General features: G+C 41.6%; 1 protein-coding gene across 1 annotated transcript; it reads left to right on the top strand.

Annotated features, from left to right (window-relative positions):
* The first annotated feature begins 7,175 nt into the window (after window positions 1-7,175).
* Window positions 7,176-22,822, top strand: LOC126337061 (protein takeout-like). The gene is made up of 6 exons (XM_050001389.1): window positions 7,176-7,256; window positions 13,444-13,536; window positions 17,225-17,369; window positions 17,962-18,095; window positions 19,892-20,041; window positions 22,650-22,822. Exons 1-6 carry the CDS (start codon window positions 7,190-7,192, stop codon window positions 22,802-22,804), a joined length of 744 nt encoding a protein of 247 aa, XP_049857346.1. The 5' UTR covers window positions 7,176-7,189; the 3' UTR covers window positions 22,805-22,822.
* Window positions 22,823-23,946: the final 1,124 nt, after the last annotated feature.

Genomic DNA, 23,946 nt, shown 5'->3' with positions numbered 1-23,946 from the left:
GACATATGTTTATAAATAAGGTGGGATATCTATCTTTTAACTCACGGACGAGATATTCTCCGCATGTTTATTGCAAAGAACACAAATACAGCTGAACATAAATCGGCGATTACCATGCAAGCTTTCGATCAAGTTGCTCATGCGCAGAACATATACCTAGTCCAAAAAAGAAACATTCAACTCATCTGCACATTCGTCGATTTCAAGCAGACTTATGAGTCAGCTGACCAACAGCCTCGAAGGACAGGGAGTTGAGCCAAAGACAGTAAGTCTCATCAGGTAAATACTTTCAAACACAAAGTCCAAGGTAAAATTTATAGAGGAAATATTAGAGCCCTCTGCAATTAAAGCCGGTGTTCGGCAGGGAGACGGACTGTCGCCATTCCTCCTTAGTCTAATCTTAGATAAAGTATTTGGCAATGGGAAAAATAATAAAAAACCCAAATACACTGGAAGTCTACTCAACATGAACGAACAAAAGGTAACATTAAGATCTCTTTCTTATCTTTCGCAAACGGTTTAGCGATACTGAATGACAATGAAATCATAGCAGTCAAAGGGATCCCTCAATTTATGCCCTGAGAAAATTCGCCTGCAAATCTCTTTCGAAAAAAACTGGAATGATTTACTCTAATTTACGAAGCAAGAAACATTCAGAAATTAAACATGAGTTATAGGCAAATAAAAAGAATCATACGCCTCAAGTATCTCGGTGACATCATTACACCAACGAGGCTAGAAAAGGAAGCACATAGAGTGCGGGAGAATGCAAGACAGCCTCAACAAAAAGCGGACATCCATGCTTACAAAACGGGATAAAAACTGAAGCTCTGTAGAGAGCGAAACTTGAATTCTCAGCGGGAAAGGCGGTGTAGAAAACATCGTCGAAGAATTATGAGGAAATTTCTTATCCCGGGAAAAGAAACCGAGAACCAATAGAAACTAACATCCCAAAAAAGCAACACAGAAGTTATGAAACCTGGCAGCAGAGTTTAGAAAACGAAGATTAAAATTTTACAACGTGTTAAATGTCTCCCAACAATGAGGCTTACGCTCAAGATTATGGTATCTATGTAGGAAAACTAAAGAATTTACCATGCTTCCGACAAATTAAAATCGACGTCTAGGAAGTCCAGATAGAAGAAGTAGCGGAATCAGTAGACAGGAGTCTGTTCAGTCCAAATTTAACTTATTAAGAAGTACAGCTGGAAAATAACGTTAAACAAATAGTTTGAAGAAGGTATCAAATGGATTGAATAAAGGCAAAAAGTCCACGGAGATAGATGAAAAACGAATCGAAAAGTAGTGCATGAATTAACAGGGTCCATACGAAAATAATGTTACCCGTGAAGTAGCCTACTGCGACTAAGGACATCGTACATTGCATATTATACATTAAGCAGTCATTTGGTCATACAGTGTAATATAACAAGTTTAAGCTCCAAATTAGCTTTTTTCTAGATGTATCGCCTGATGTAAACAAAAGGATGAGTCGGTCACATGCCAAATGCTGTACTTCATCAGTACATCAGTGAGATTAAAGGTGTTTGTACTACGCCCTATAAAGGTGAAACTGGGTGCTATAAGTTACAGAACAAAAGTAAAGAAACGTAATTGTTCAATAGTCAAAGTAATTCTATACTCAGGGAAATGAGAGTAGGGGAACATATGCAGGAATACTGCATCGCCGTCGTAAGGAAAGGCCCTAGTGGAGATGCTTTACTATTGGCTTCCTCTGATTTGGTACGAAGTGCCAAGTATGTGTCTGTGTCGCGTGACTGACTGTGATGGGTGCTTGAACAGCGTGGTGTGGGATTTGTGCTTCTGCTGCTGACGAAGGGAAGGGAGAGGGTGTACCAAGGTGGCTGGCGAGCTGACGTCCCCATCCGACGGACGCATCACCATTAACAGTGTCACGTGGTCTCACTTCACGAGATACTGATATTAGGTTTGAAATTTAATCCAGGACGTTGGCAAGAAGACTAGTGATCGGGATCTTTACGCCACCACCTCAACGCCTCTTGTCGGCCAAATAATGGCAGTGAACATTTTCTACCTCTAGCATTCGAACCGGCTTACCTCCGCGTCGAGCCTAACGCACAAGAGTGCGTTAGCGACCTCGGCTACAGAGGTGGATACCTAACTAATAACTAGACCCAAATATGCAAAGCAGGAAAAATGGTAGCTAAATGAATTTCAGTTTTTCACAGAGTGGCTGCAGCGTACAAAATTCAGACAATAAAGGCGTGCAACTGACGAAGGTATAAATGTATTACGTCTATCGAAGATGGGCGAAAGCACGAAACGATTCTTGGCGTAATTAAACATCGAGGTGTAACTCAATAGTTCCCGAAATGTAACACTAAATACAATAACACCACGCAAGATTTTTATTCGCTACTGACATCTTGAAAGTAGCCCCCTTGGATGCTCAGACACCGATCGCAGCGCTCCTGCCACGCACGGAATGCATCCTGAAAGACTTTTTAATCGGAGTGTTCAATACCCCTTGCGATTCCGCTTGGATCTCCTCTAGCGTGTTAAATGTTTGTCCTATAATTTTCAATTGGGAAAGAGACAGAAGTCACAAGAAACCAAGTCGGGGTGAGTACTGTGACTGAGGAGGAGCCACCGTTTCCCAGAAACTGCTACAATATGAAAGCTGTGTCGTGGTGAAGGACTCAGTCATTCCTGGGCCACCTCTCTGGACGTTTTCTTCTCACATCCTCCCTTAGCTGCAGTGGGACATCACCACATGTCGTGGATGGTCTGCCCATGATCTTCCACAACCGCATTCCGAACAGCATTGACATTTTCTGCTATAATTCCGATAGATGGTCGTCCCGAATATTCATCATCGTCATCAACCGATGCCTGGCCATTGGCCATTTTTAAAACTTTTAAACCAGTCATTCGTTATTGTGTGGTTCAAAGCATAATTATCAAATGACTGCACTGACAGAAATTGATACAGAAATGCTATTTTCTCAGGTCGGCCACTGCAAAATCGCTAACACAAGCAAACGCAACAATGGAAAGTTGCCGGCCAACAACAGAAACCCGTGTACTTAGATCCAAGCCGCTTGGTATACCAACACTGTTTCTGTTGGCGTTCGATTCTACTATCGTTTGTGAGCGTTGGCCATACACATTTCAGGAAATGTTGGGGGCATCTCGTACACACGGTGGTTCAGAAGTAACTGTACGCGCTTCGTGGGTGTAATTTATGCATCAAAACAAGTGCAAAATGTTAAATAAAGTTATGTGTGAACTTCTTTATTTCCGAGCTTTGCAGTGGAGTAGGGATCACAAGTGCAATACAAGCAACACAAAATTAATCCTTCTCAGAAAGCAAAGAGACGAAGGGACCCGAAATTCAACACAACTACATACTGTACGTTTATCCCAGAGCATGTTCAGCATGATGACAATGTAAACGAAGACAGTGACGTGCTGAAAGTCTTACCGCTGTGAAATGTTGCACCTTCCATTTATCTCATTCTTTGTAGTTGCACGGCCATTTTCAGTTCACCGGTGTAGTTGTGCTACAGTCTCAGTTTCTTCACCATACAGGAGCTCCTTGTGACGGCCCAAGTTCAGGGGGCTAAGATCCGGAGATCTCGCGGGCCAAGCAACTGGTTCTGCACCACGTATCCACTTATAGGGAGGAGCAACTTTGAGATACTCTCTTGTCTCCGTGCTGAAACATGCAGGCGCACCGCTGTTCATCAACCATAAGTTGCATCGTGCAGGGAGCGGAACACCATGAAGTAAACCACCTGATATACGTTCCAAAAACTGTCGATACAATCTGCCAAACAGGCGCTGTAGGATAACACGCGGCGCGAAAAACTGATTGTCCACTATAGTGCACCAAATGTTCATTGCCAAACGAGTTGATATCTTCGTACTGCAGTTACGCGAGGATTCTCTTACGCCCGCACGTGAATATTATAAGCGTTCACGATACTGTACGGATAAAGACTCTGTCATCCGTAAACAGTACGCCACGACCGAACAGTGGCTCAGTAGCACAGCGCTCGAAATTATGCCGTCTAGGATAGTTTACTAGTGTCGGCTCTTGTACCTTCTGTGCGGCTGGTCCCGCCGGAGGTTCGAGTACTCCCTCGGGCATGGGTATGTGTGTTTGTCCTTAGGATAATTTAGGTTAAGTAGTGTGTAAGCTAAGGCACTGGTGACCTTAGCAGTTAAGTCTCGTAAGATTTCACACACATGTGAACATTTTTTCTTGTACCTTCTGAGGTGAAATGGGCTGGCCGGGGTGGCCGAGCGGTTCTAGGCGTTACAGTGTGGAACCGCGCGACCGCTACGGTCGCAGGTTCGAATCCTGCCTCAGGTATGGATGTGTGTGATGTCCTTAGGTTAGTTAGGTTTAAGTAGTTCTAAGTTCTAGGTGACTGATGACCTTAGAAGTTAAGTCCCGTAGTGCTCAGAGCCATTTGAACTATTTTGAGGTGAACTGGGTGGAATTTCCGTCTGTGGAAGCAGTCGTCATACAGTTGATTGAGGAACCCATAGAGAGGCACTTATACAGCGGGTACTTCTGGTCGAATCTCCATCTACCGTTTACATGATCTTCTCAACACCCATTCCATGTAGTTGAGATCGACCTAACTGTAGTGCTCCACGAACGCCATATTACCTTAAGCGCCTGTCCACAGCTGTGAAGAGCTGATGGTTTGGTATTGTTCTCTTGGGAAACATTTCCATATGCCGTCGTCTTGCTTCTCCTGCTTCGCCTTCTTCTGCGCCGTAAAGGAGGTGCGAACCGCTATTCACCTTTTGAAAACAGCGTCGCAAAGTTCACAACGACTACACTCGATGAACTATTGACAGAGTCATTGTATGTAGTACGTCTGGTGCTTCTGAACTACACCAGCGCCATAGAGTACAATGAACCGCACAGAAGTCAAGTAAAGAAGTCAAATAAACAGAAGCAAAATCAATCAATTTGCAGGCGAACATGAGACGCCATAGCCTGTACTGGCTCATGATGTAATTCCCTTAAGTGGGGTAGGACGTCAAACTGGCCGACTTGGATGAGGAGAGGCACCACAGGATATTTTATTTTCTACTGTCTATACTTTTACAAATAAATTCATAAAACGTTGTCAACATGACCAGGAAGGATTCAGGATTCACACTCATAGCAGTGGAAGTGCAAAAACATAACAAAATAATTTTTTTTTAGATATGAAATTTCAACATTTCTTCACTTACTGTTGGCTGCATTTGTTGCTATAGGTACATTTTTCTTCACAAGTAAGAGGGATTATTTGATGAATTTTGCCCAGCATACAAACCATACTTACAGGTGTATGAAACTCTAGAATTTTCCAAATCTATTAAAAACTGTGGTAAAAATTGAGATAATTAACTACAAAATTTGATTTTTTCTAAACATAAAGTTTGAAACGTAACAGCTCATTCATTTTTTCATAGATTAAATATATTCTAGAGTTTCAGACACCTGGAAGTATGGTTAGTATGCTGTGCAAAGTTCATAGAACAGTCTCTCTTACTTATGAAGAAAAGTGTACCTATAGCAACAAATGCAGCCAATAGTAAGTGAAAAAATGAAGAAATTTCACATGCAAAAAAAAATTGTTATGTTTTTGTCCTTCCGCTGCTACGAGTGTGAATCCTGAATCCTTCCTGGTCATGAGGACAAAGTTTTATGAATTTATTTGTAAAAGTATAGACAGTAGAAATTAAAATGTCCTGTGTTGCCTCTCCTGCTCCCAGTCGGCCCGTTTGACGTCCTACCCCCCCTTAAATGCCTGTCCACAGCTGTGAGAGCCTGACGGTTTGCTACTGTTCTGTTTGGAAACATTTCCGTAAGCCGTTGTTTCACGCTTCTGCTGCTCCTCAAAGGAGGTGCAATCTGCGTATTCACCGTCTTAGTACACCATCGTGCCGTACACAATGACAGCAGCCTATGAACTACCGACAGAATGAATGTATATGGCACGCCTGGTGCCATTACACTAGAACGGCACCATATGGAAGGTGATCAAAAAGTCAGCACAAATTTGAAAACTTAATAAACCACGGAATAATGTAGATAGAGAGGTAAAAATTGACACGCTTGGAATGACATGGAGTTTTATTAGAACAAAAAAAAATCCAAAGTTCACCAAATGTCTGACAAATGGCACGTGAAAGAACTCTTGCGCCCGTCGTTTGGTGATGATCGTGTGCTCAGCTGCCACTTTCGTCATGCTTGGCCTCCCAGGTCCCCAGAATCTCAGTCCGTGCGATTATTGGCTTTGGGGTTACCTGAAGCCGCAAGTGTATCGTGCTCGAACGACATCTCTAGGTATGCTGAAAGACAACATCCGACGCCAATGCCTCACCATAACTCCGGAATGCTTTACAATGCTGCTCACAACATTATTTCTCGACTACAGTTATTGCTGACGAATGATTGTGGACATATTGAGCATTTCCTGTGAAGAACATCATCTTTACTTTGTCTTACTTTGTTATGCTAATTATTGCCATTCTGATCAGATGAAGCGCCATCTGTCGGACATTTTTTGAACTTTTCTATTTTTTTGGTTCTAATAAAACCCCATGTCATTCCAAACATGTGTGTCAATTTTTACCTCTCTATCTACACTATTCCGTGATTTATTCAGTTTTCAATTTTATACTGACTTTTTGATCACCCGGAAGTACAACGGACCACACCGAAGTCAAGTAAACAAAGACCTTTCGTGCCAGAATCAACGGAGCCGTGTAGAGTGGTGTGTAAACAAAATCAGTCAATATGCAAGCCTGTACTGGCCCGTGGCGTAATGCCTAACACAAATGACATTATGGATCATAACTCGAAAAAAAAAAAAAAAAAGAATTTGAGAAGAAAGTTTTACTTAAGATTTCACTTTCTTGATGCTTGCATTACGCCAACGAAATATATGTACTTACTTTTGAACCAACATGTATAAAAAGTTACAGAGATCTGCAAAGGGATTGTTAGGTGGTTGTGCCTACCTGTGGCGGCTGCTGCGGTACAGGGGCTTCGCGGCGTGACGCGTCTTGCGGGTGTTGTGGGATGCTCCGGGCCGGCCTGGGAGGAAGCAGGCGGAGCAGGGCTGGAGTGTCCTTGTGGCGCGCAATATAAAGCGGCGGCCGGCCGCGGCTCTGCACTGTACTGCCCACCGCAATGGCCCCGGTGCGAGTCCTGCTGGCGTTCGCCGCTGCCGTCGCCGTTGCCGTCGCAGGCAGCATCCGTGAGTATCTCTGCTCTCTGCTCGCCAAACATTAGCTCGCTTGGTGGGAACCAACTCCACGGGGGGCTCTACATTAATACCGACACCGTGTTGTGATTTGAACTCTTCAGAGATCTTCATCTACTTTGCTAACCACTCATGGCGAAGGATACTTCGCATAGTACCACCCAGGAGTGTTTCTTACCTTTCCTTTAGCGTTTGGAATACTGTAAAGATGCCTACAATTCCTTTGTACTCACTGTATTGAACATAATCTTACATTCGTTGTATATACTGGAGCGATACGTATAGACCTGCAGCCTATTCCTCGATTCCTCAGTATTGGTTCCTGCAGTGTTGTAAGTGGGCTTTCGTGCCATAACTGGCGTTTACCTTCAACTGCCTGCCCGTTCAGGCTTTCTAGCATTTCTGTGACGCGCTGTCTTGGTTGTTAGTGTTGTCCTCTGTCTGTATGCATCTGGACCCTTAGCATAGTAACTAAAATAAGTAAAGCTAAAGTTTGTGGCGTGTGACTATACATACAGCCTCTCTTCGTCGTGGCACTAGGAGGGGGAGGATAGTGAGCCCATCACCCAAGCTGCCTTTTACCCCTGGGAAAGATCCCCGGTATTCACTTGGTCGCAGGCTGAGTGGATCTGAAACCGTCGTGGAGGGACTCGAACGAGGAAATATTCCCGTCTCTATACGGTACTGAACCTTAGCGTCGAGGGCTGAAGTCTAGCCATATAACCGCTAGGCGACCAGTCACAAGATGGTAACTACATTTCTTTACTATTATATTACTGCATAATTCACGCACCTGTACTACTGATAGAATTTAATCCACACGATTTTTGTGGAAATTACACAAGCTTATTTTCAGACTTGCTTGTGAAAGACCAGCTCAACCGAAGGTGTGAATTCACAATCTAAAATGTAACAATTTAGAAAATCAATAGCACTGGTGTGTCTATGTATCTGCATGTATCATACCCCGCAAGCCACGAAATAGAATAGAAGGGAGAACCGATAGAGGTACTCAGGGTACCCTCCGCCACACACCGTCAGGTGGCTTGCGGAGTATGGATGTAGATGTAGATGTAGATAGAGAATAGCGGGGGGTACTTCTGGTGGCACTAAGTGATACCCACTTTCTTTTCCCACTCACGGATGGTTCGTGGGAAGAATGATTGCCACTAAGCCTCCGTACTAGCTCAAATTTCTCGAATTTTCGTGGTCGTGGTCATTTCGCGAGATGTACTCGGGAGGAAGTAATCTGTTGTTCGACTCTTCTCGGAACGTTCTTTCTCCAAATTTCAATTATAAATCTCTGCGTGATGTACAACGCCTCTCTTGTAACGTCTGCCACTGAGTTTATTCAGAATCCCGGTGACGCTCTCGCGACGCCTAAACGATCCTGTGACGAAACGCGCTGTTCTTCGTTGGATCTTCTCTATCACTTCCATCAGTTCCACCTGGTAACGATCCCAGATAGATGAAGAGTACTCAAGAACCGGTCGAACAAGTGCCTTGTACGCTACTTCCTTCGTGAATGGGTTACATTTCCCTAAGATTCCTCCTATGAATCTCAGTCAGTTCCTAATATTTGCTTTATATAGTCAGTCCACTTAAGGCGCTCGATACTTATTCCTAAATATTTTACCGTGGGTACTGTTTCCAGCAGTTTCTTCTCAATAGTGTACTTGTAAGTTAGTGAATTTCTTTTTCTGTGTATGTGCAATATGTTACATTTACGTACATTAAGGCTGGATACTGTTTCCAGAAGCTTTTTGTCAATAGTGTACTTGTAAGTTAGTGAATTTCTTTTCCTGTGTATGTGCAATATGTTCCATTTACGTACGTTAAGGCTGCACCATTCAATGCAAGCATAAAATATACCAGTTCTTGCGTTCAGCCAAAATCAACGCGAAACATAAAGTCACTGATGTTCCATATCTGCCCAACGATAACGTAATTCACGTAATTTTCCTAGGGCAGCTATAAAACAAAGGTTAATGTATGTCCGGGTGAACACAATAGGATATTAATGACATACATTTGAACGCTGGTAAAGTTCCATCCAAACTATCAACATTTTCATTCAACTTCGGTGATTCTCGGCACAGCATCTGCTGGACAGTGGAACATGGTAACGTGGCACTGTAATCCGCAACAGATTTAATGTATGCGGCGTTGAAGAGCTTGGACTGAATGAGCTGCCACGGCTACACGGCCTGGTTGACAATATTCTGCCGCTCTTGCTATGTGGGATAAATTGAAGCTAAATAAAGCGGTACTTTAATCCGCGTTATGGCAGCCAGTCTGGAGAAATGTTTTCATTCACACAGATTTGTTAAGAGTCTCGTTCCTGTTCCACAGCTTGACCGGTCACCACGTGTCTCATCGAAGGAACTGTTCTTCTGCAATCACATTATGAAGTAGGCTACGAGACTGCTGGGACGTTAGAAAATATGTTGTAATCCGTGTGATGTCACTGCACTCTGTTCCATTTAACTGCTGCTCAATAAAGCCAGGTATGATTGCAATTCAGCAGCACCTCAATTTTCGCTCTAGGCATTCCACTTACCTTTTTTTCTTCTTCTGCCTCTTATTCTTTAGCGTACCTGTCTTAGGACGGTTTTCAACTGGAGGCTCTCCGTCGTGTCCCGTTCTCAGCATCTTCCTTCGTCTGTTTCTGTGTTCGTTCACTTCCAATGTAGTTCATCAATCAAATTCTATATCTACCTCTTCCTCTCACTCCTTCCACTTTTCCTTCTATAATTGTTTGTTGCAGCCCATTCCTACGAATTTCCGGCCAAGATTCACTAATTCTTCGTTCTTAAATAAGGAGTCCCAGAAGTAAAGAAACGGAGTATGATTTGCGGAAGCAAGCAGCCGGTTTGGTCTGGACCTAGAGATGTTAAGGACGTGAGGTAGGTGCCTTGAACGCGTGGTAACCGGTTCTGACGCAAACTACACGCGCGCGCATTTCACCTTCAGTTTTAACCTAAGGTTCGAAGTTCTGGCTATTACTACTGATTCCGTGAACTTACTTTGCCACAATTCGTGTTTCAATATAGTAAAGGACTGATATAGAAATGAGGATACAATTACCTTTTGAATTATTGAATTCGCTTAGCGCCTTACCACAATAATGTATGTTAAGTCATAGACTTCATACGTGTAGTTTATTCACTAGCGAAGGTGTTGCTGAAAAATTAACGAATTTTCAAAAATGCATATGCTGCATTTCTATCTCTGAGGCAACGAAACTTTCTCTGTCTGTAGGATTTCTATCGTGAGGAAAAAATTATAATATTAGTGAATACGTAAGCCAATGACGAATCATCTTTCTTTCTTGTGTGAAAGATGGCTTATAGATTAATGCGTAGTGGGAAAAAATACTCTTGGAAAGTAAATGTTAACATCCGATGATGGCGGAAGTTATATATGAACAGTGCAATAAAACGATTTTCTGTTTGCCCGAATCCACAGAAATGATCTTTAAGTAATTTATGTTGTTACAGCTATCACTTTAAAAAGGCATGGTATGGTTAATAAAAAAATAGTAGCAGTCAACGCAGATTTTTTGTTTTTCCTATAACTGACTGTTTCTTATTATGGTGCCCTGCATCTCTCATTAATAACATGTGCTTCGTGAAAGTTTACGTACACCTGAACATTACCTAAATTGAGTGCCATAAACTCCTAAATAATCACAATCAAGAATTGTGTGTAGAATGTAATAAAAGTATAGAATATATGGCAGAGAATAAATAAATATTTCTAAAGTAATTCCGCAGAACGAATTTTTATTCTCATTTGGGTGGTATTAGGAATATACAAAACGGATTCGCCAATTTATAAAAATCATGATTTGGCACAATAAATCTACGTCACTTTAATAAAGCTAGTAGCATTCTTAGGTATGTAAAAAAGACGTAAATTACACGGGCATTCGTCCAATAACAATCTGTTGTATCTAGACCAACGTCATTCATTAACTGCAATAGAATTATTGACTACAGAAAAGTACCCTGTTAATACGCAAGGCAGTGAATTAACAGGGCAATGCACATGGCGGGAATCTGCTGTTATAGTTTGATATTAATTCAGTTATATTTACGGAACAAATAGTCTTACAGTACTACTGTTTATTAATACATCGAGTCAGTATTATAGTTTTGTAGCGCTACAGGATAAACAAAAAGTCTACATAAGCCTCACGCATACGTGACTTCAGTCGGAGGCTGGGCTGACACGACTCTGGATTTCTCAGCTGGGAATGATGGCCCAAGAAACTGTAGTGAGCTGATACGGTGATAACGAAAGCACTGAAAATAAAAAGAAAACATTGCACGCAATTTATACTGCAGCGAAGAAAAATCCTGCTTGTATACAACAAAATCGATTACATTTTCCTAACGTTGCTTGGTATTAAGCCACTTCCAGCTTTCGCTGCTACCATTGCTTTCGTCAGCCTGTGTTACACACCACGTTAGGCACATGTACAACAAGAAAATATGCGATCGAAATGTGAAATCATAGTAAACATTTGCATGCAGACCATAAAAAAAATCGCGTTATTCATTCTACAGGGCGCACCTCTTTCTCCGAGAGCAGAAAAGGACACTCAACATCATAACTGTAATCGACATTCTCTGAAATAAACTACCAAGAAATATCGTTGGAGGAAGAGCACTCGTACTTTTTCGTGAAAGACAGGCTTCCCGTGAAACCAACCAACTCTTCGGCGTGCCTGTGCGCTGTAGTGTTGGGAGGGGGAGAGACGGCGAGTTGCAGCGGAGCGGTTGTTTTCCACAGCACAGTCAAGCAGTGCCAGGCGGCTCGAGAGCACTCTGGCGTGGAGTCCCCCGCTCAGGGTCACGAAGTCGCAGGTACCCGGAAGACCGCCGAATCGCCAGGTCAGGGGCCTCTCAGGACTTAGCTGCGTCGCGAACTCAGCTTCCTTAACTCTCTCGAGAACATTTCCTGCGTTCTGAACCGAAATGAGGAATCTTTAGTGCACATTATATAATCATATTTAGGTGCGATAAGTAAAAGGAAATGACTTCAGTTACAAATGAAACTCGTACCATAGTAGTTTGAAATAGGATATTCACTGCCTTGTTGGAATAGATCGATGCAAGCACCCAACTTTTCGCAGTTTATTTACTTATGTAAATCCAGGAGAATAATTTTCTTGAATCAAGAAAACAGGATGGAGCGCTAGCTGAATTGGGCGGGGACCGACCAGGAAGTAGGCTATGGCTTTGTTGAAAAGAACGCTCCCGAGATTTGCCTAAACAAAATTTGAACGGAGAAACAGACAGGGTTTAAAATCCTCCTCCTTCTCCTCCTCCTCTCACATTCTTTCTATTCGCAAGACTACTTCTTAACCACTTTTTTTCATGATTATCACTTTCTTTTAGAGAAGTTCCTCTGAGTCTTTATTTAAAGATTAAATTTAAAAAAATTATAATAAAAGTATAAAATTAATTAAAAATTAAGATATAAATGCATGGCGTCAGGTATGATTTACTTCTGCAACGCCAGATATCGCGATGGCATCTTATTTTTTGGTTCCAACGAGCGAGGCCATCTGATAATGAAGCCTAAGCCTTGAAACTGGCCGTGGCAAAATGAGTATTAGAATAGGTGTAGCTGTGGAAGGTTTATTTCCTCAAATTGTAGCCTTCTCTCTGTTTCAAGGACCACTGTCAGACACACGTTATTAAACGTACTTAACTGAACAAAAAAAGTTCTTGAACATAAATAAATATTGTAATTAGACCACCTCGTCTAAGTTTCCATGGGCAGATACAGTTCCCCAAAGGCAATAAGTTACTTTAAAAAGAAACGAAAAAGTTAAAGCAATTGCATAGCCACTGGAATCTTAAGTGAGGCTAGAGAGCAGTTTTGTGGCTGACAATACAATAAACCGATACGTTGCGTTGCGGTCTTTTCGGATACTTCTGAAATGAACAAGGAAAAAAATGAGGAAAGTGAGAAGAACGTCAAACACAGTTATAAATGCTGTAGCACACTAACATCTTTATCGAAGTCTACTTGTAAGGCTGATTATATGTATGTGGCAGACTTAGAAACAACACCACTATTACTTACAGTAATCAAGGAGGGAGTTATAATATTAACTGTAAAATGAATGAAGTATCGTTTATAATGTTTTTGTTCTTTTTTATTGCAGCCAGCTACATCCCTGTTTGCAAAAGGAATGATCCAGACATAAACAACTGCATCAAGGATGCAGTGGAAAAGCTGAAGCCAAAGCTGGCGGAGGGTAAGTAACACTGACTGCAAGGGCAGCCTTCCCTATGTTCAAGCGTAGGCAGAGGCTGCTGTATGCCGGCTAAGACCTTCCAAGCTGCTGTCGCGCTCCACTGGATAGGAGTGTCGCACGTGTTCGTGACTCACAGTGGCTTACTAATCGTACATGGTCATCTGATAAACAGAAACAGACCCTTGACGTTAGAATTACCGGACGTAGTAGTATTTTGTAGCTTACGAAATCTCAAACGTGAACAGACCTTCGGTTCTTGCTCTAATTTTAATCTGGCCCCGTAGAACTACGCGAATCCTTACAACCTCTGCCTCTTATTCTTTAAGAAGTATCTTAAAATATTGCAGAAATAATTGAATTACTTTGCAGTTTGAGGTATGCGAGTATGTTTTAATAAATCCGTGGTTCTTGGAATAGCTAAACATTCGTACCTGTCGAAAGTCTGTAGCAATCAAATATGCAGGATGATTCCTTGATGATGTTACAGACTTTCAGGGATGATGTAGGAGGATAAATGTATCAAGCTGGGGCAAGGGACCATCGTCCAGAAACGACCGAGTAGAAATAAATAAGTGAAAATTGTTCTGGTACCTCTGACAGCGGACCTGTTATAGTGAAAGCTCTTTGCTTTCCACATTTTGGAAGGATGTAATATGGTCCAAAACAAGAAAAACTGTGTAGTGAACATGGACTCTAAAATGAATACTTGTTCAGTGGAGGAGAAGTGTTTCACAGTAGTAAACATGAACAAGTGTTCTGGCAGCACACTTTACAGTCAGTGTTCTCATTTCTTTCTGTTTTTGGTCCACACAGCTCCTTCTAAAAGCTTGCAGTAGAAGGGTCCACTGTCAGAGGTATCAGAACGATTTTCGTTTGTAACTTTCAAGTCGGTCGTTTCCAAACCAGCGTCTTTTACTTCAAATTGATACGTTTACCCTTCTGCGTGATACCAGAAAGTTTGTTACATCATCACGGAATCACGCTGTAGGTTCGACTGGCAGAAACCTCGTTTACAGAAGGTCGGCCACAGATCGGGTCTCTCGTCATGTCTAGGGCCAGGGTACTTGGCTACAACAAATGACTTCCTTACGGTATTTTAAATAATTTGATGAAGAATAGCACAAAATAAATTTTTTGAGAATTTAAAATTTATGAGTCAACCAGTAAATCTCAGCGTAAACTGACATTATTTTTTGGTCTCGCGCGGTGACTATATAATGTACAAGACTGTCACAAAAAGCATGTGTATCGTGATAAATGGTTTCACGGTGTTATCGTTAAGCACTGTGACGAAATGAAATAGCTCCGAGAAGCAGATCCCTGCCCCATGTCTCACGTAAAATCTAGAACAGGAGGAATACTGATGGGCTATAGAAAAGTTACAGGGCTGTTTGAAAAAGTTTACTTACTTTCAGTATACCGTCTAATCAGTCTAGAAACCCGTAGTTCTTCCAATTTTAGACCGAATGCGACTTGGTCATATGCTCTGATTGTTCGCTCGGTTGAACGGCACTTGTAACACAAGATATTTAACATACCTAATTTTGGAGAGCGCCAGGCCAGTTTAACGCATAGTGCGCCAAGATCGCTATAATTGTTACAAGGCATCCAGTTTCAACCACTATCCTTACTTCAGTATGGCAAGTTCTGATTAGACAACTGCGACGAGCTACTGCGACAGCCATAGCACCGCCTGAAGATGATCTAATTTAACGGTTGTAACAAGTCACTTCATAACAATCGTTGAAATCTAGACGTGTTAAAAAATTTTATGCAACACGTGTAACACAGCTGCAACAGGTTTACATGTGTCAGTTGCTGAGGAAATTGAACGGGCCCCTCTTCAGAAGCGCTTAGCTACAGATTACGGGAACTACGGGTGCAAACACTTCCCATGTTTGCCCGACCGCACTGCTTACATAGCGGTCAACGTCTCTCGTCCTCGCATTGGAGGTCTTGTACTTCATGTGCAGAGAGCGGTGCCTCGTCTGCTAACAGAAGTTGTCGTTGGCTTCAGAAAAATAGGTTATAAATTTTTGCCCATTGGTTTTTGTACACTGATCATCCAGAACATTATGACTACCTGCCTAATAGCCGGTATGTCCACCTCTGGCACGGATAACAGCGGCAGCGCGTCGTGGTATGGAAGCAATGAGTCCTTGGTAGGTCGCTGGAGAGAGTTGGCACCACATCTGCACATACAAGTCATCTAAATCCTGCGAATTGCGGGGAAAGGGGTGATCAACTCTGACGACACGTTCAGTAATACCACAGATGTGTTCGGTCGGGTTCAGATCTGGCGAGTTGTGGAGGCAGCACATTAACAGGAACTCGCCAGTCTTTTACTCGAACCACTCCATCACACTTCTGGCATTGTGACAAGGCGCATTACTTATTGAAAAATTACAGTGAAATGAACACCCTCAGCTGCTTACAGGCGTTGACATACGTCAACGGGGACAGATGAAAATGTGTGCCCCAACCCGGACTCGACCCCGGGATCTCCGGCTTACACGGCAGACGCTCTATCCATCTGAGCCGCCGAGGACACAAAGCACGACTGCAGGGATTCATCTCTGGCACGCCTCCCGCGAAACCCACATTCTCAACGTATTGTCCCGCACTGCATTCGTAGTGCCCCCACCCATTACACTCATTACTCGCGGCGCGTTGCCGATTCCCTTAAGAGTTCGGGCACTGTTTGTGCATTCGCACAGAAGAAGAAGATGGTCAAGTGGCCGGTGTGCCTTAACTATATATATACTAAGATGGTATCTGTTCTTTATTTATATTATTGAAAAATGCCACTGTCGTCGGGAAACGTGATCGCCATGAAGGGGAGTACGTTGTCTGCAACCAATGGACGATACTTCTTGCCCGTCATGGTGCCTTGCACGAGCTCCACCGGACCCGTGGATGACCATGTGAATGTTCCCCAGATCATAATGGAGTTGCCGCCTGTTTGTCGGCGTCCCGCAATACAGGTGTCAAGGAGCTGTTCCGTAGAAGACGACAGTTTCGCGCTCTGCCATCGGCGTGATGAAGAATGTGTCGGGTTCATCAGTCAATGCAACGCTCTGCCACTGCACCAGCGTCCAGTGCTGATGGTCACGTGCCCATTTCAGTCGTAGTTGCCGTTGTCGTGGTGCTAACATTGGCACTCGCCTGGGTCTTCGGCTGCGAAGGCCCATCGTTAGGCATCTTCTGTGGACTGTACTCTGCCCAGCATTAAAGTCTATGTTAGTTCCGCCACAGTTCACCGCCTGTCCTCTTTCAGCAGTCTGCCCAGCCTACAACGTCCGACATCTGTAATGGTTTCGCCACGTGATGAAGACACTCACCATTCCACACCCGATAAGTCGCGCAGTTTCTGAAATGTTCGTGCCGAGCCTCCTGGCCATCATAATGAGCCCTCGGTCAAACTCAGATAGATCACGCGTCTTCCCCATTCTACACATGGACAGCACGCTCTCTTCAGGGGACGCTGCTATCGCCTAGAGGGGTTTATATCGACAGTGGTTCGATGGTAATTATGTTCTGACTGATCAGTGTACATAAAATGCGAAACTATTCATAACGGCTGTCTGCTTCTCACAAAGCAAGCAGCTGTAATTTGGAAGTATTTCTTTGTATTTTAGTTAGTTTTAAGTGACAACAGAAAAGAGATGGGTGTGGCTGCGTGTTGCAGGGATCCCGGAGCTGGACGTGCCCAAACTGGAGCCCCTGTACATCCCCCAGCTGACCATCAACCCCAACCAGGGACAGAACATCCGAGCGGTGGGCACCAACGTCAGAATCCACGGGGCCAGCCACTTCACTATCACCAGCATCACGTGCGTTTTCAGTCTAATAACGTTCCTAGTCGTACGTTTTGTACAAGTTTGACACATTCAACTAGTATCCTTTATTGTTGTAACAGGCATCACAAATGCTAAATTTTTAGCTGTATGTTTCTGATAATACTTCGTACTTTTTTCCAAGGAGTTAGAGACAGTTGTCCAACAAGAAGTTATTTAATTCGTTCCTAAATTCCCCCTGCATCACCTCTAAGATATTTAATACACTCTGGGAAGTTTCTAAATATGTATCTGCCCATTTATCTGAGTCCTTTCTACACTAGTCTTAGCCCCTTACAGTCTTCCCAGAGATCTTTTCGGTCTTGTCACAAATAGTTTGATTTCCTTGACTTAAATTATCAACATAACTAAGATAAACACAAAGAAAAATGCACTTTTCACTGTAAAAAAACTCCTTGAGTGATGACCTCATAGACACATTACTTGTTTATGACTGCAGTTAAGCAATTCATTGTCTATGTAAGGTCGAGATATTTATGTGTGTCCTGTAAATAAAAATTAAAGGCTTTTTCATTTTCATTCATTGTGTTTGAAACCCAATAGATAAAATAGTACAAACGTGTTACAGAGCTGATATACCAAAGCACGAGTTTTCCGCAGCGATAAAAATTCCCAGCCTGTACTTCGAAGCTGACTACGACGTGGATGCCAAGCTGTTGTCGATCACGCTGAAGGGAAGAGGACCACTAACTGCGAACGCAAGTAAGTTTCTGACATCCCAGTTCCCTTAAGTTCACCAACCCTTGCATTTGGTATCGCGGAAGTGATCTTCAAATAACATACTGCGCACGTGAGAGGGCAAGGATCCTGTTGTCAGGTTGTTGCAGCATGTGACCTGGTATATGTGTAGGACACTCTTACGTGCAGGCTCTTCCTGAAGCAGAAGAGTACAGAGAAATGTCATTTGTAGAAAGATGTTTAGTACACAGCGCTAGTTCACTACCGTTTCGGATGAGTGTATGTCGATACTGAAGCCATAAAATCATGAAGTACCAACAGACAAACACTGGAATTAAACTCTGTCACTTCAAAGATATTCCATATTTTGAGACTGAAATGGTCATGTTAAACGATTTAGAAACATGTGTTGAACACATGTGTCAAGTAAATGTGAGTAGAGTGCTAAAACAAATTTATTGAACTGACACAAGTCGACAGCAGGCTACGGTTTCACCAACTGTTATGCGAAATGAGACGAAATTTATCTGAGATCGTATTCTGTGCAATGTAGTCATTAGAATTTGATGGCGTTGTGCGACACATAGCATAAAAGATTTAGCCGTCGTTTTCCAGGCTCTTTCTGTTGTTTCTTTAAGTCCAAGTTACTTTTCTGATTGAAGTACTTTCTTAACATAACATGTTTCACCAGCTGATGGGCATACAACTGTTCAGTTACTTCACGTTCACTGCATGCAAATTTTTGCGCTCAACAAACAGACAGGAACAATACTTCTTCTACCACTGCCGGATGTACTCGTATAGGGCACGGCAATATTCTCTGATGTTATTACTCATGTTACAAGCACATATGCACAATATCGCACTATTCTATAAAACCGATTAATGTTACTTTTAATGATACTAGTTTTACCTATGACATGAGGGAACCAAAGTATAATGACTTAAAATGTACAGTGAAAGCTTGACGAAATTCGAAACACTGATGTCCATATTATCAGAAACATTTTGAAAGCATGGATGCGTTCTTAGAAATCGGATGTACTTTGAGCTGTTGTCAGACTTTGTACCAAGGTCCCAAACCACAAGGACACCGCCTTCGTATGGAATTAATTAATTTACAGAAACATTTGCTTTCTGGCTTACAGTAGATCTTCTGAAAGATGGACTCTAAAGAAACAAGAAAGAAAAAAGAAACGTGTCAATAGACATGTGGATATGGAGGACAACGACAGTAGCGACACTGACTGAAGGAAAATCAAATGGGAAAACTTAAAGAACGAAGGACGTTGTTTAGTACCATACAGAATATGAATACTGAAGTAACGAACCCCAAATATTACTTAAGGACTTCATAACGAACGTCTTTTAAGAAAAAGAACTTAGTAGTAAAGTAAGAGAGAGGCGCAGCATCTCAAATAGCGAGCCAACTGTATTGAACGGAAATAACAGCAGTAATTACGTGGTGCTGAATCAAGTGCAGAGGGACAAGAGATGACAGCTACATCAACAAGGCGATGCCTTCGGTCATTGCTAAGGAAAGGGTAGCTTCGTCCTCTTCTATTTAGTCATTTACAGATTCACTAGATACGTCAAAGATGGTAGCTAATAAGTTCAAAATTATTTATTCAGTGGCTCATTTTACCGAAGGCAAAAAATTAAAAATTTGTTCAGTAGACTTTCTCAGCGTAATACCTATAAATCCAGAATAACTTTAATTTATATAAAGTTCCTCTCAACGATACGTTGAGACTGTAATTATTATGTTTGCTAATATTGTTTAGTTTGTTTGGTTGTAATTTACACCTCCTTTATTTCAGCTGAATGCAGCGGCGATGTTGTTCTGAAGGGTCAGCTAGTGAAGAAAAACGGGTCTCCTTACCTGTACTTCTACAACACTGAAGTTTCTATTGATGTGAAACACGTACAGGTCCATTTGGAAGGGCTATTTAATGGAGACAAGGTGCTGGGTAAGTACGAGATTTATTTGATATCATTTTACTTCCCTTTTACGTCGTGATCATCAGCCAATTTTATGTAACTGCAATAAATTTCTAGTGCAACACACGACAACGTATATCAAAGGGAAAGTGGGGAACATCGATCAAACTGAACAAGCCGAAACTTGTTATGAACTGTAATTACATCAAAACTATCAGAGAGAACGATACAGAATTATATAAAGAGAGTTCTTTTAAGTCTACTCCTGTTCATAAAATAATTAATGAAACGCTTTTAGCAGATGTAGCAATCCAATGTTCTTTCTTGAACCACTCGTGTACTTCAGGGTTTATTTCGATGCCAGACGAAAAGCAATGCTGGCAAAGAGCCAGTGAAAATGCCATCATTTCATGAGAAATAGCATTTTTGTGGCAATCCTATACTGCAGAAAGAAGTTGGCGAAACAATCGAGGAGAGAAGAAAAGGCGAACAAAACTATGGAACAACTTAAAAAGCGGACAAAATGGATGATCTGATGGAAAAGATTTTTTTAAGAAATTGGTGGACACATCGATTTTGGACAGAAGATTGCTGTTCGAAATATTTTAATCGGTAACACTCAGAGCACTATAAAACATGCAAAGTTTGACAAGGATAGCTCGAAATCTCATTAGTGTACGTGTTGGGAAAAGTAAATCGTTATTACGATTGACGAGTGAGCATCTGAAACGTTTAGGGAGGAGACTTATATGTAAGCTTCATTTATTTGTTTCTTACCGCAGGGTGAAACGACGTAAGTAATTTTGATTCTGTAGCTGTTTTTGGTATGGAGAGAACGAGACTGATATCAAAGTGGATGTTCGTTCCTATCTAAGTAAATAAAGATATTTTTCCTACTACGAGGTTCGCAAAGTTTCCATTTGGCGGGAATAGAGTTTACAATACATAGAGAAAATCACTTCATCAATGGAAGACACTCTTAGTTTTAGTTTCCACCTACGACTAAATTTTTTTGACTGGTTTCGAATATTTTTAAGGTGCAGATAAGGCTTTAACATCTCGTCACGAGATGGTCACTAGCGATGAGTCAGAATTTCGGGTTGGGCGAGGCATAGGTTTGAAATCGGCCTACATCCATCACAGAAATTATCTCAAGCGATTTAGTAAAATCATGGTAGCCTAAATCTTGGTGGCTGGTTTGGGACTTGAACCACCAGAATACGAGTCCTGTGTGCCGACCCCCACTCCACCTCGCTCCGTTTCTAAATTTCTGGTCTACGAAATGCCGAGGGATTCAATTCTACCAAGCACATTTGAAACGGCGTCACAGAGTAATGCCTCAGCAAAAACATTCACTTGAAGCAACTGGGAAAAACGTGCCGTATCTGAGCCGCAATGCCAAAACCGCGGTTTGGTTCTGGCTCTTGGCTGCTGTTCTTCTTACAACTGCTTCGCCAAGCTCTCTGCTTTAACTCCAGCGGAAGTGCAAACAAAGGAGTCTTAATTGCACGCTAGATGGCAGCTGGTTCGTGGGAACTATAATTATCCACTCTCTCCAGTTGTGTGTCAGCAAACGCACTTATGACTCACCAATGGAGGCAGTGAAGTTCGTTTTTTGTTCGATTCCTGTCTTTTTCTCGAGTTGCTGAGTGTTATGAGTGAAGGTGAATGTGCGATGCGCTATGCTAAAGATACCAATGTGAGACAGAGCGACGTCTATGCTCTATCACAACAATAGCAAATGCTGACGTTAATAACTTCCTGAAAGGAAGTCATATTTTGCTTACAACTGCTAAGGATCATATTTTTGGTGCTGCAATTTCTGCGTTTACACCATTATAAAGCACAAACGAATTGTGTCATGTCATGGCATAGATGTTAATTATAAGTAATGGTTTATTTATGTCCCACTTTATCCCAATGGAAGCGACAGACGTGACCACTTTAACATAATTACATCACTCACCTTAGTTCTCAGTAGATTGAGTTACAAATGCGACTGTAAGGAGTAACAAAGAGATCAAAGAGGGACGTGTACACCTCAGAGACTAACTAGTCAACATCACCATTATTTATAGCATACAACTGTTCCGTGACGTGACATCAATTGTTTGTACTCGATAATTAACTAAACGCAGAAACAGCAACAGAAAAAAGAAACCCTTGACACCTATAGGTGAAATATAACGCCCTTTCAAGAATTTAGAGCAATTTTACGGGAAGTTAATAATTTTGTAATGTGTCATAAAGCTCAATACTTGAAACCGCCGACGATGGAAGCTCTTGGTATGTTTGCTGAAACATGCTGTTATACGATTTTCTTCTGAAATATCCATCAACAAAAAGAAAGTGTTATGCTCCACAATGTGGGAAAGTGCAGTTTAATAGAGAGATGATGAGCATGGAACCTGAAGAATTCTGTTGATGATAACAATAATGTTATAAAATAATTAGAGTACTAGTAATTACATAATGACCATGTGCGAGAAATCCACCAATTGCACCAGCAATCTCATAAGACCTCTCGCTTCTTTTCCCCATGTATGTAAATTCATTATTGATAAACTCCTCTTTTTCACCGCACATATTTCGATAGAGTTTTTACGAACTGAAAAGTAATTGTATGGTTCTGTTTAGGTGAAGCCACAAACCAGGCGCTGAACGAGAATTCCGGGGAGTTCTGGCCGACCATCAAACCCATTGCCGAGCAGACGATAGCAGAAGTTTTGCTTGGAATTGCCAACAACATTACATCACATTTCACCTATGATGATCTGTTCCCTAAAAATTAATAAACTATATTTATCTTATTTCTCGGACTATTTTTTTCTTAAATTTCCTTGACACAATTTAGTGTAATATTTTAAGCTGAAAATTATCCTGTTACTGTAGATGTATTCTAAGGCTGTCCTCGGCCCATGAAATCTGATACAGTTGAATATGAAGAAGGAACATACTCTTACAATAAGCGAAATTATGAACACACAAAGGAACTGAACTGTAAGGATCATTTTCAAAGTACAGTGTGAAATTTATTGTGCTTATCAGATGAAGACCACGAAATTGTTTTTCGAACCCATACTTTCAGCAAAACTGTTGTCTCGCCATAGGAATGAAGTGCATTAATTTTAAAAGAAAGCTTTTATTTCGATTTTTCCGACAATCAAATGCTGAAATTAATTTATTGGCCTTTCCACCAGTTTTCCAAAAACCAAGTGAATTATTACTATTTACTGAAGAAGGTAGCGAGACGCAGAAGAAAAATAGCTTGGGCAACAAATCCAGTGTGGAACACAAAAATAAGTTTAGAAGCCTGGATGTTGATACTGATGAAACTAAGGCAAAAAGTATAACACTTTGATGCTATTAACGACAGTAAATGTGATCAACATATGATGTCCGTGGGGTTTTCCTTGCGAAGATATTCTCATCTCGCCAAGATTCTGTGGCGAAGGACTGCGGTTAGCAAAACACTTCCCAAGATCATTACAGTACTGAATTATTTTGAAAACTGAATAAATTGCACTTTACCACGTTCCTATGGAGATATTCATGTCACATTTGAGAAAAATTAAAATTTGTCATATTTGCCTTAAAAATTCATCGTCAAATATTTTGAACATCGTATCTGGGAGGTAGTTGAGGACGAAAAATGAGCTATTGATAATTAACACTTTTTACAGAATCGCTTACTATGGAAAGCCTTGCTAGAAGTGATTTTTTTTACAAAATACGTCATTAAACACTCGTACGTAATAGTAACGGTCTCAGATACATAAAAATGGTATAAAGTATACTGATATCATATAAAAAACAATATGCAGGTGGTGCATTTAAATACAACTGACTCTTGTAAATTCATCTGGAAAACCAGAAAGCAATTTACATCCTTCTTTAGGCAAAGGTGAACATCACAGTATTTTTGATTTTCTTT

This window comes from Schistocerca gregaria, chromosome 2, assembly GCF_023897955.1.
Source record: "Schistocerca gregaria isolate iqSchGreg1 chromosome 2, iqSchGreg1.2, whole genome shotgun sequence".
NCBI lineage: Eukaryota > Metazoa > Arthropoda > Insecta > Orthoptera > Acrididae > Schistocerca > Schistocerca gregaria.
The sequence above is the reverse complement of the archived record's forward strand: the minus strand, read 5'-3'. Positions and strand labels throughout refer to the sequence as shown.

Coding starts and splice junctions, on each gene's coding strand:
- LOC126337061 (XM_050001389.1), top strand. CDS start 7,190: ATGGCCCCGGTGCGAGTCCTGCTGGCGTTCGCCGCTGCCGTCGCCGTT. Junction 13,537..17,224: donor GAAGCCAAAGCTGGCGGAGG/GTAAGTAACACT, acceptor TGCGTGTTGCAG/GGATCCCGGAGCTGGACGTG. Junction 18,096..19,891: donor ACCACTAACTGCGAACGCAA/GTAAGTTTCTGA, acceptor CCTTTATTTCAG/CTGAATGCAGCGGCGATGTT.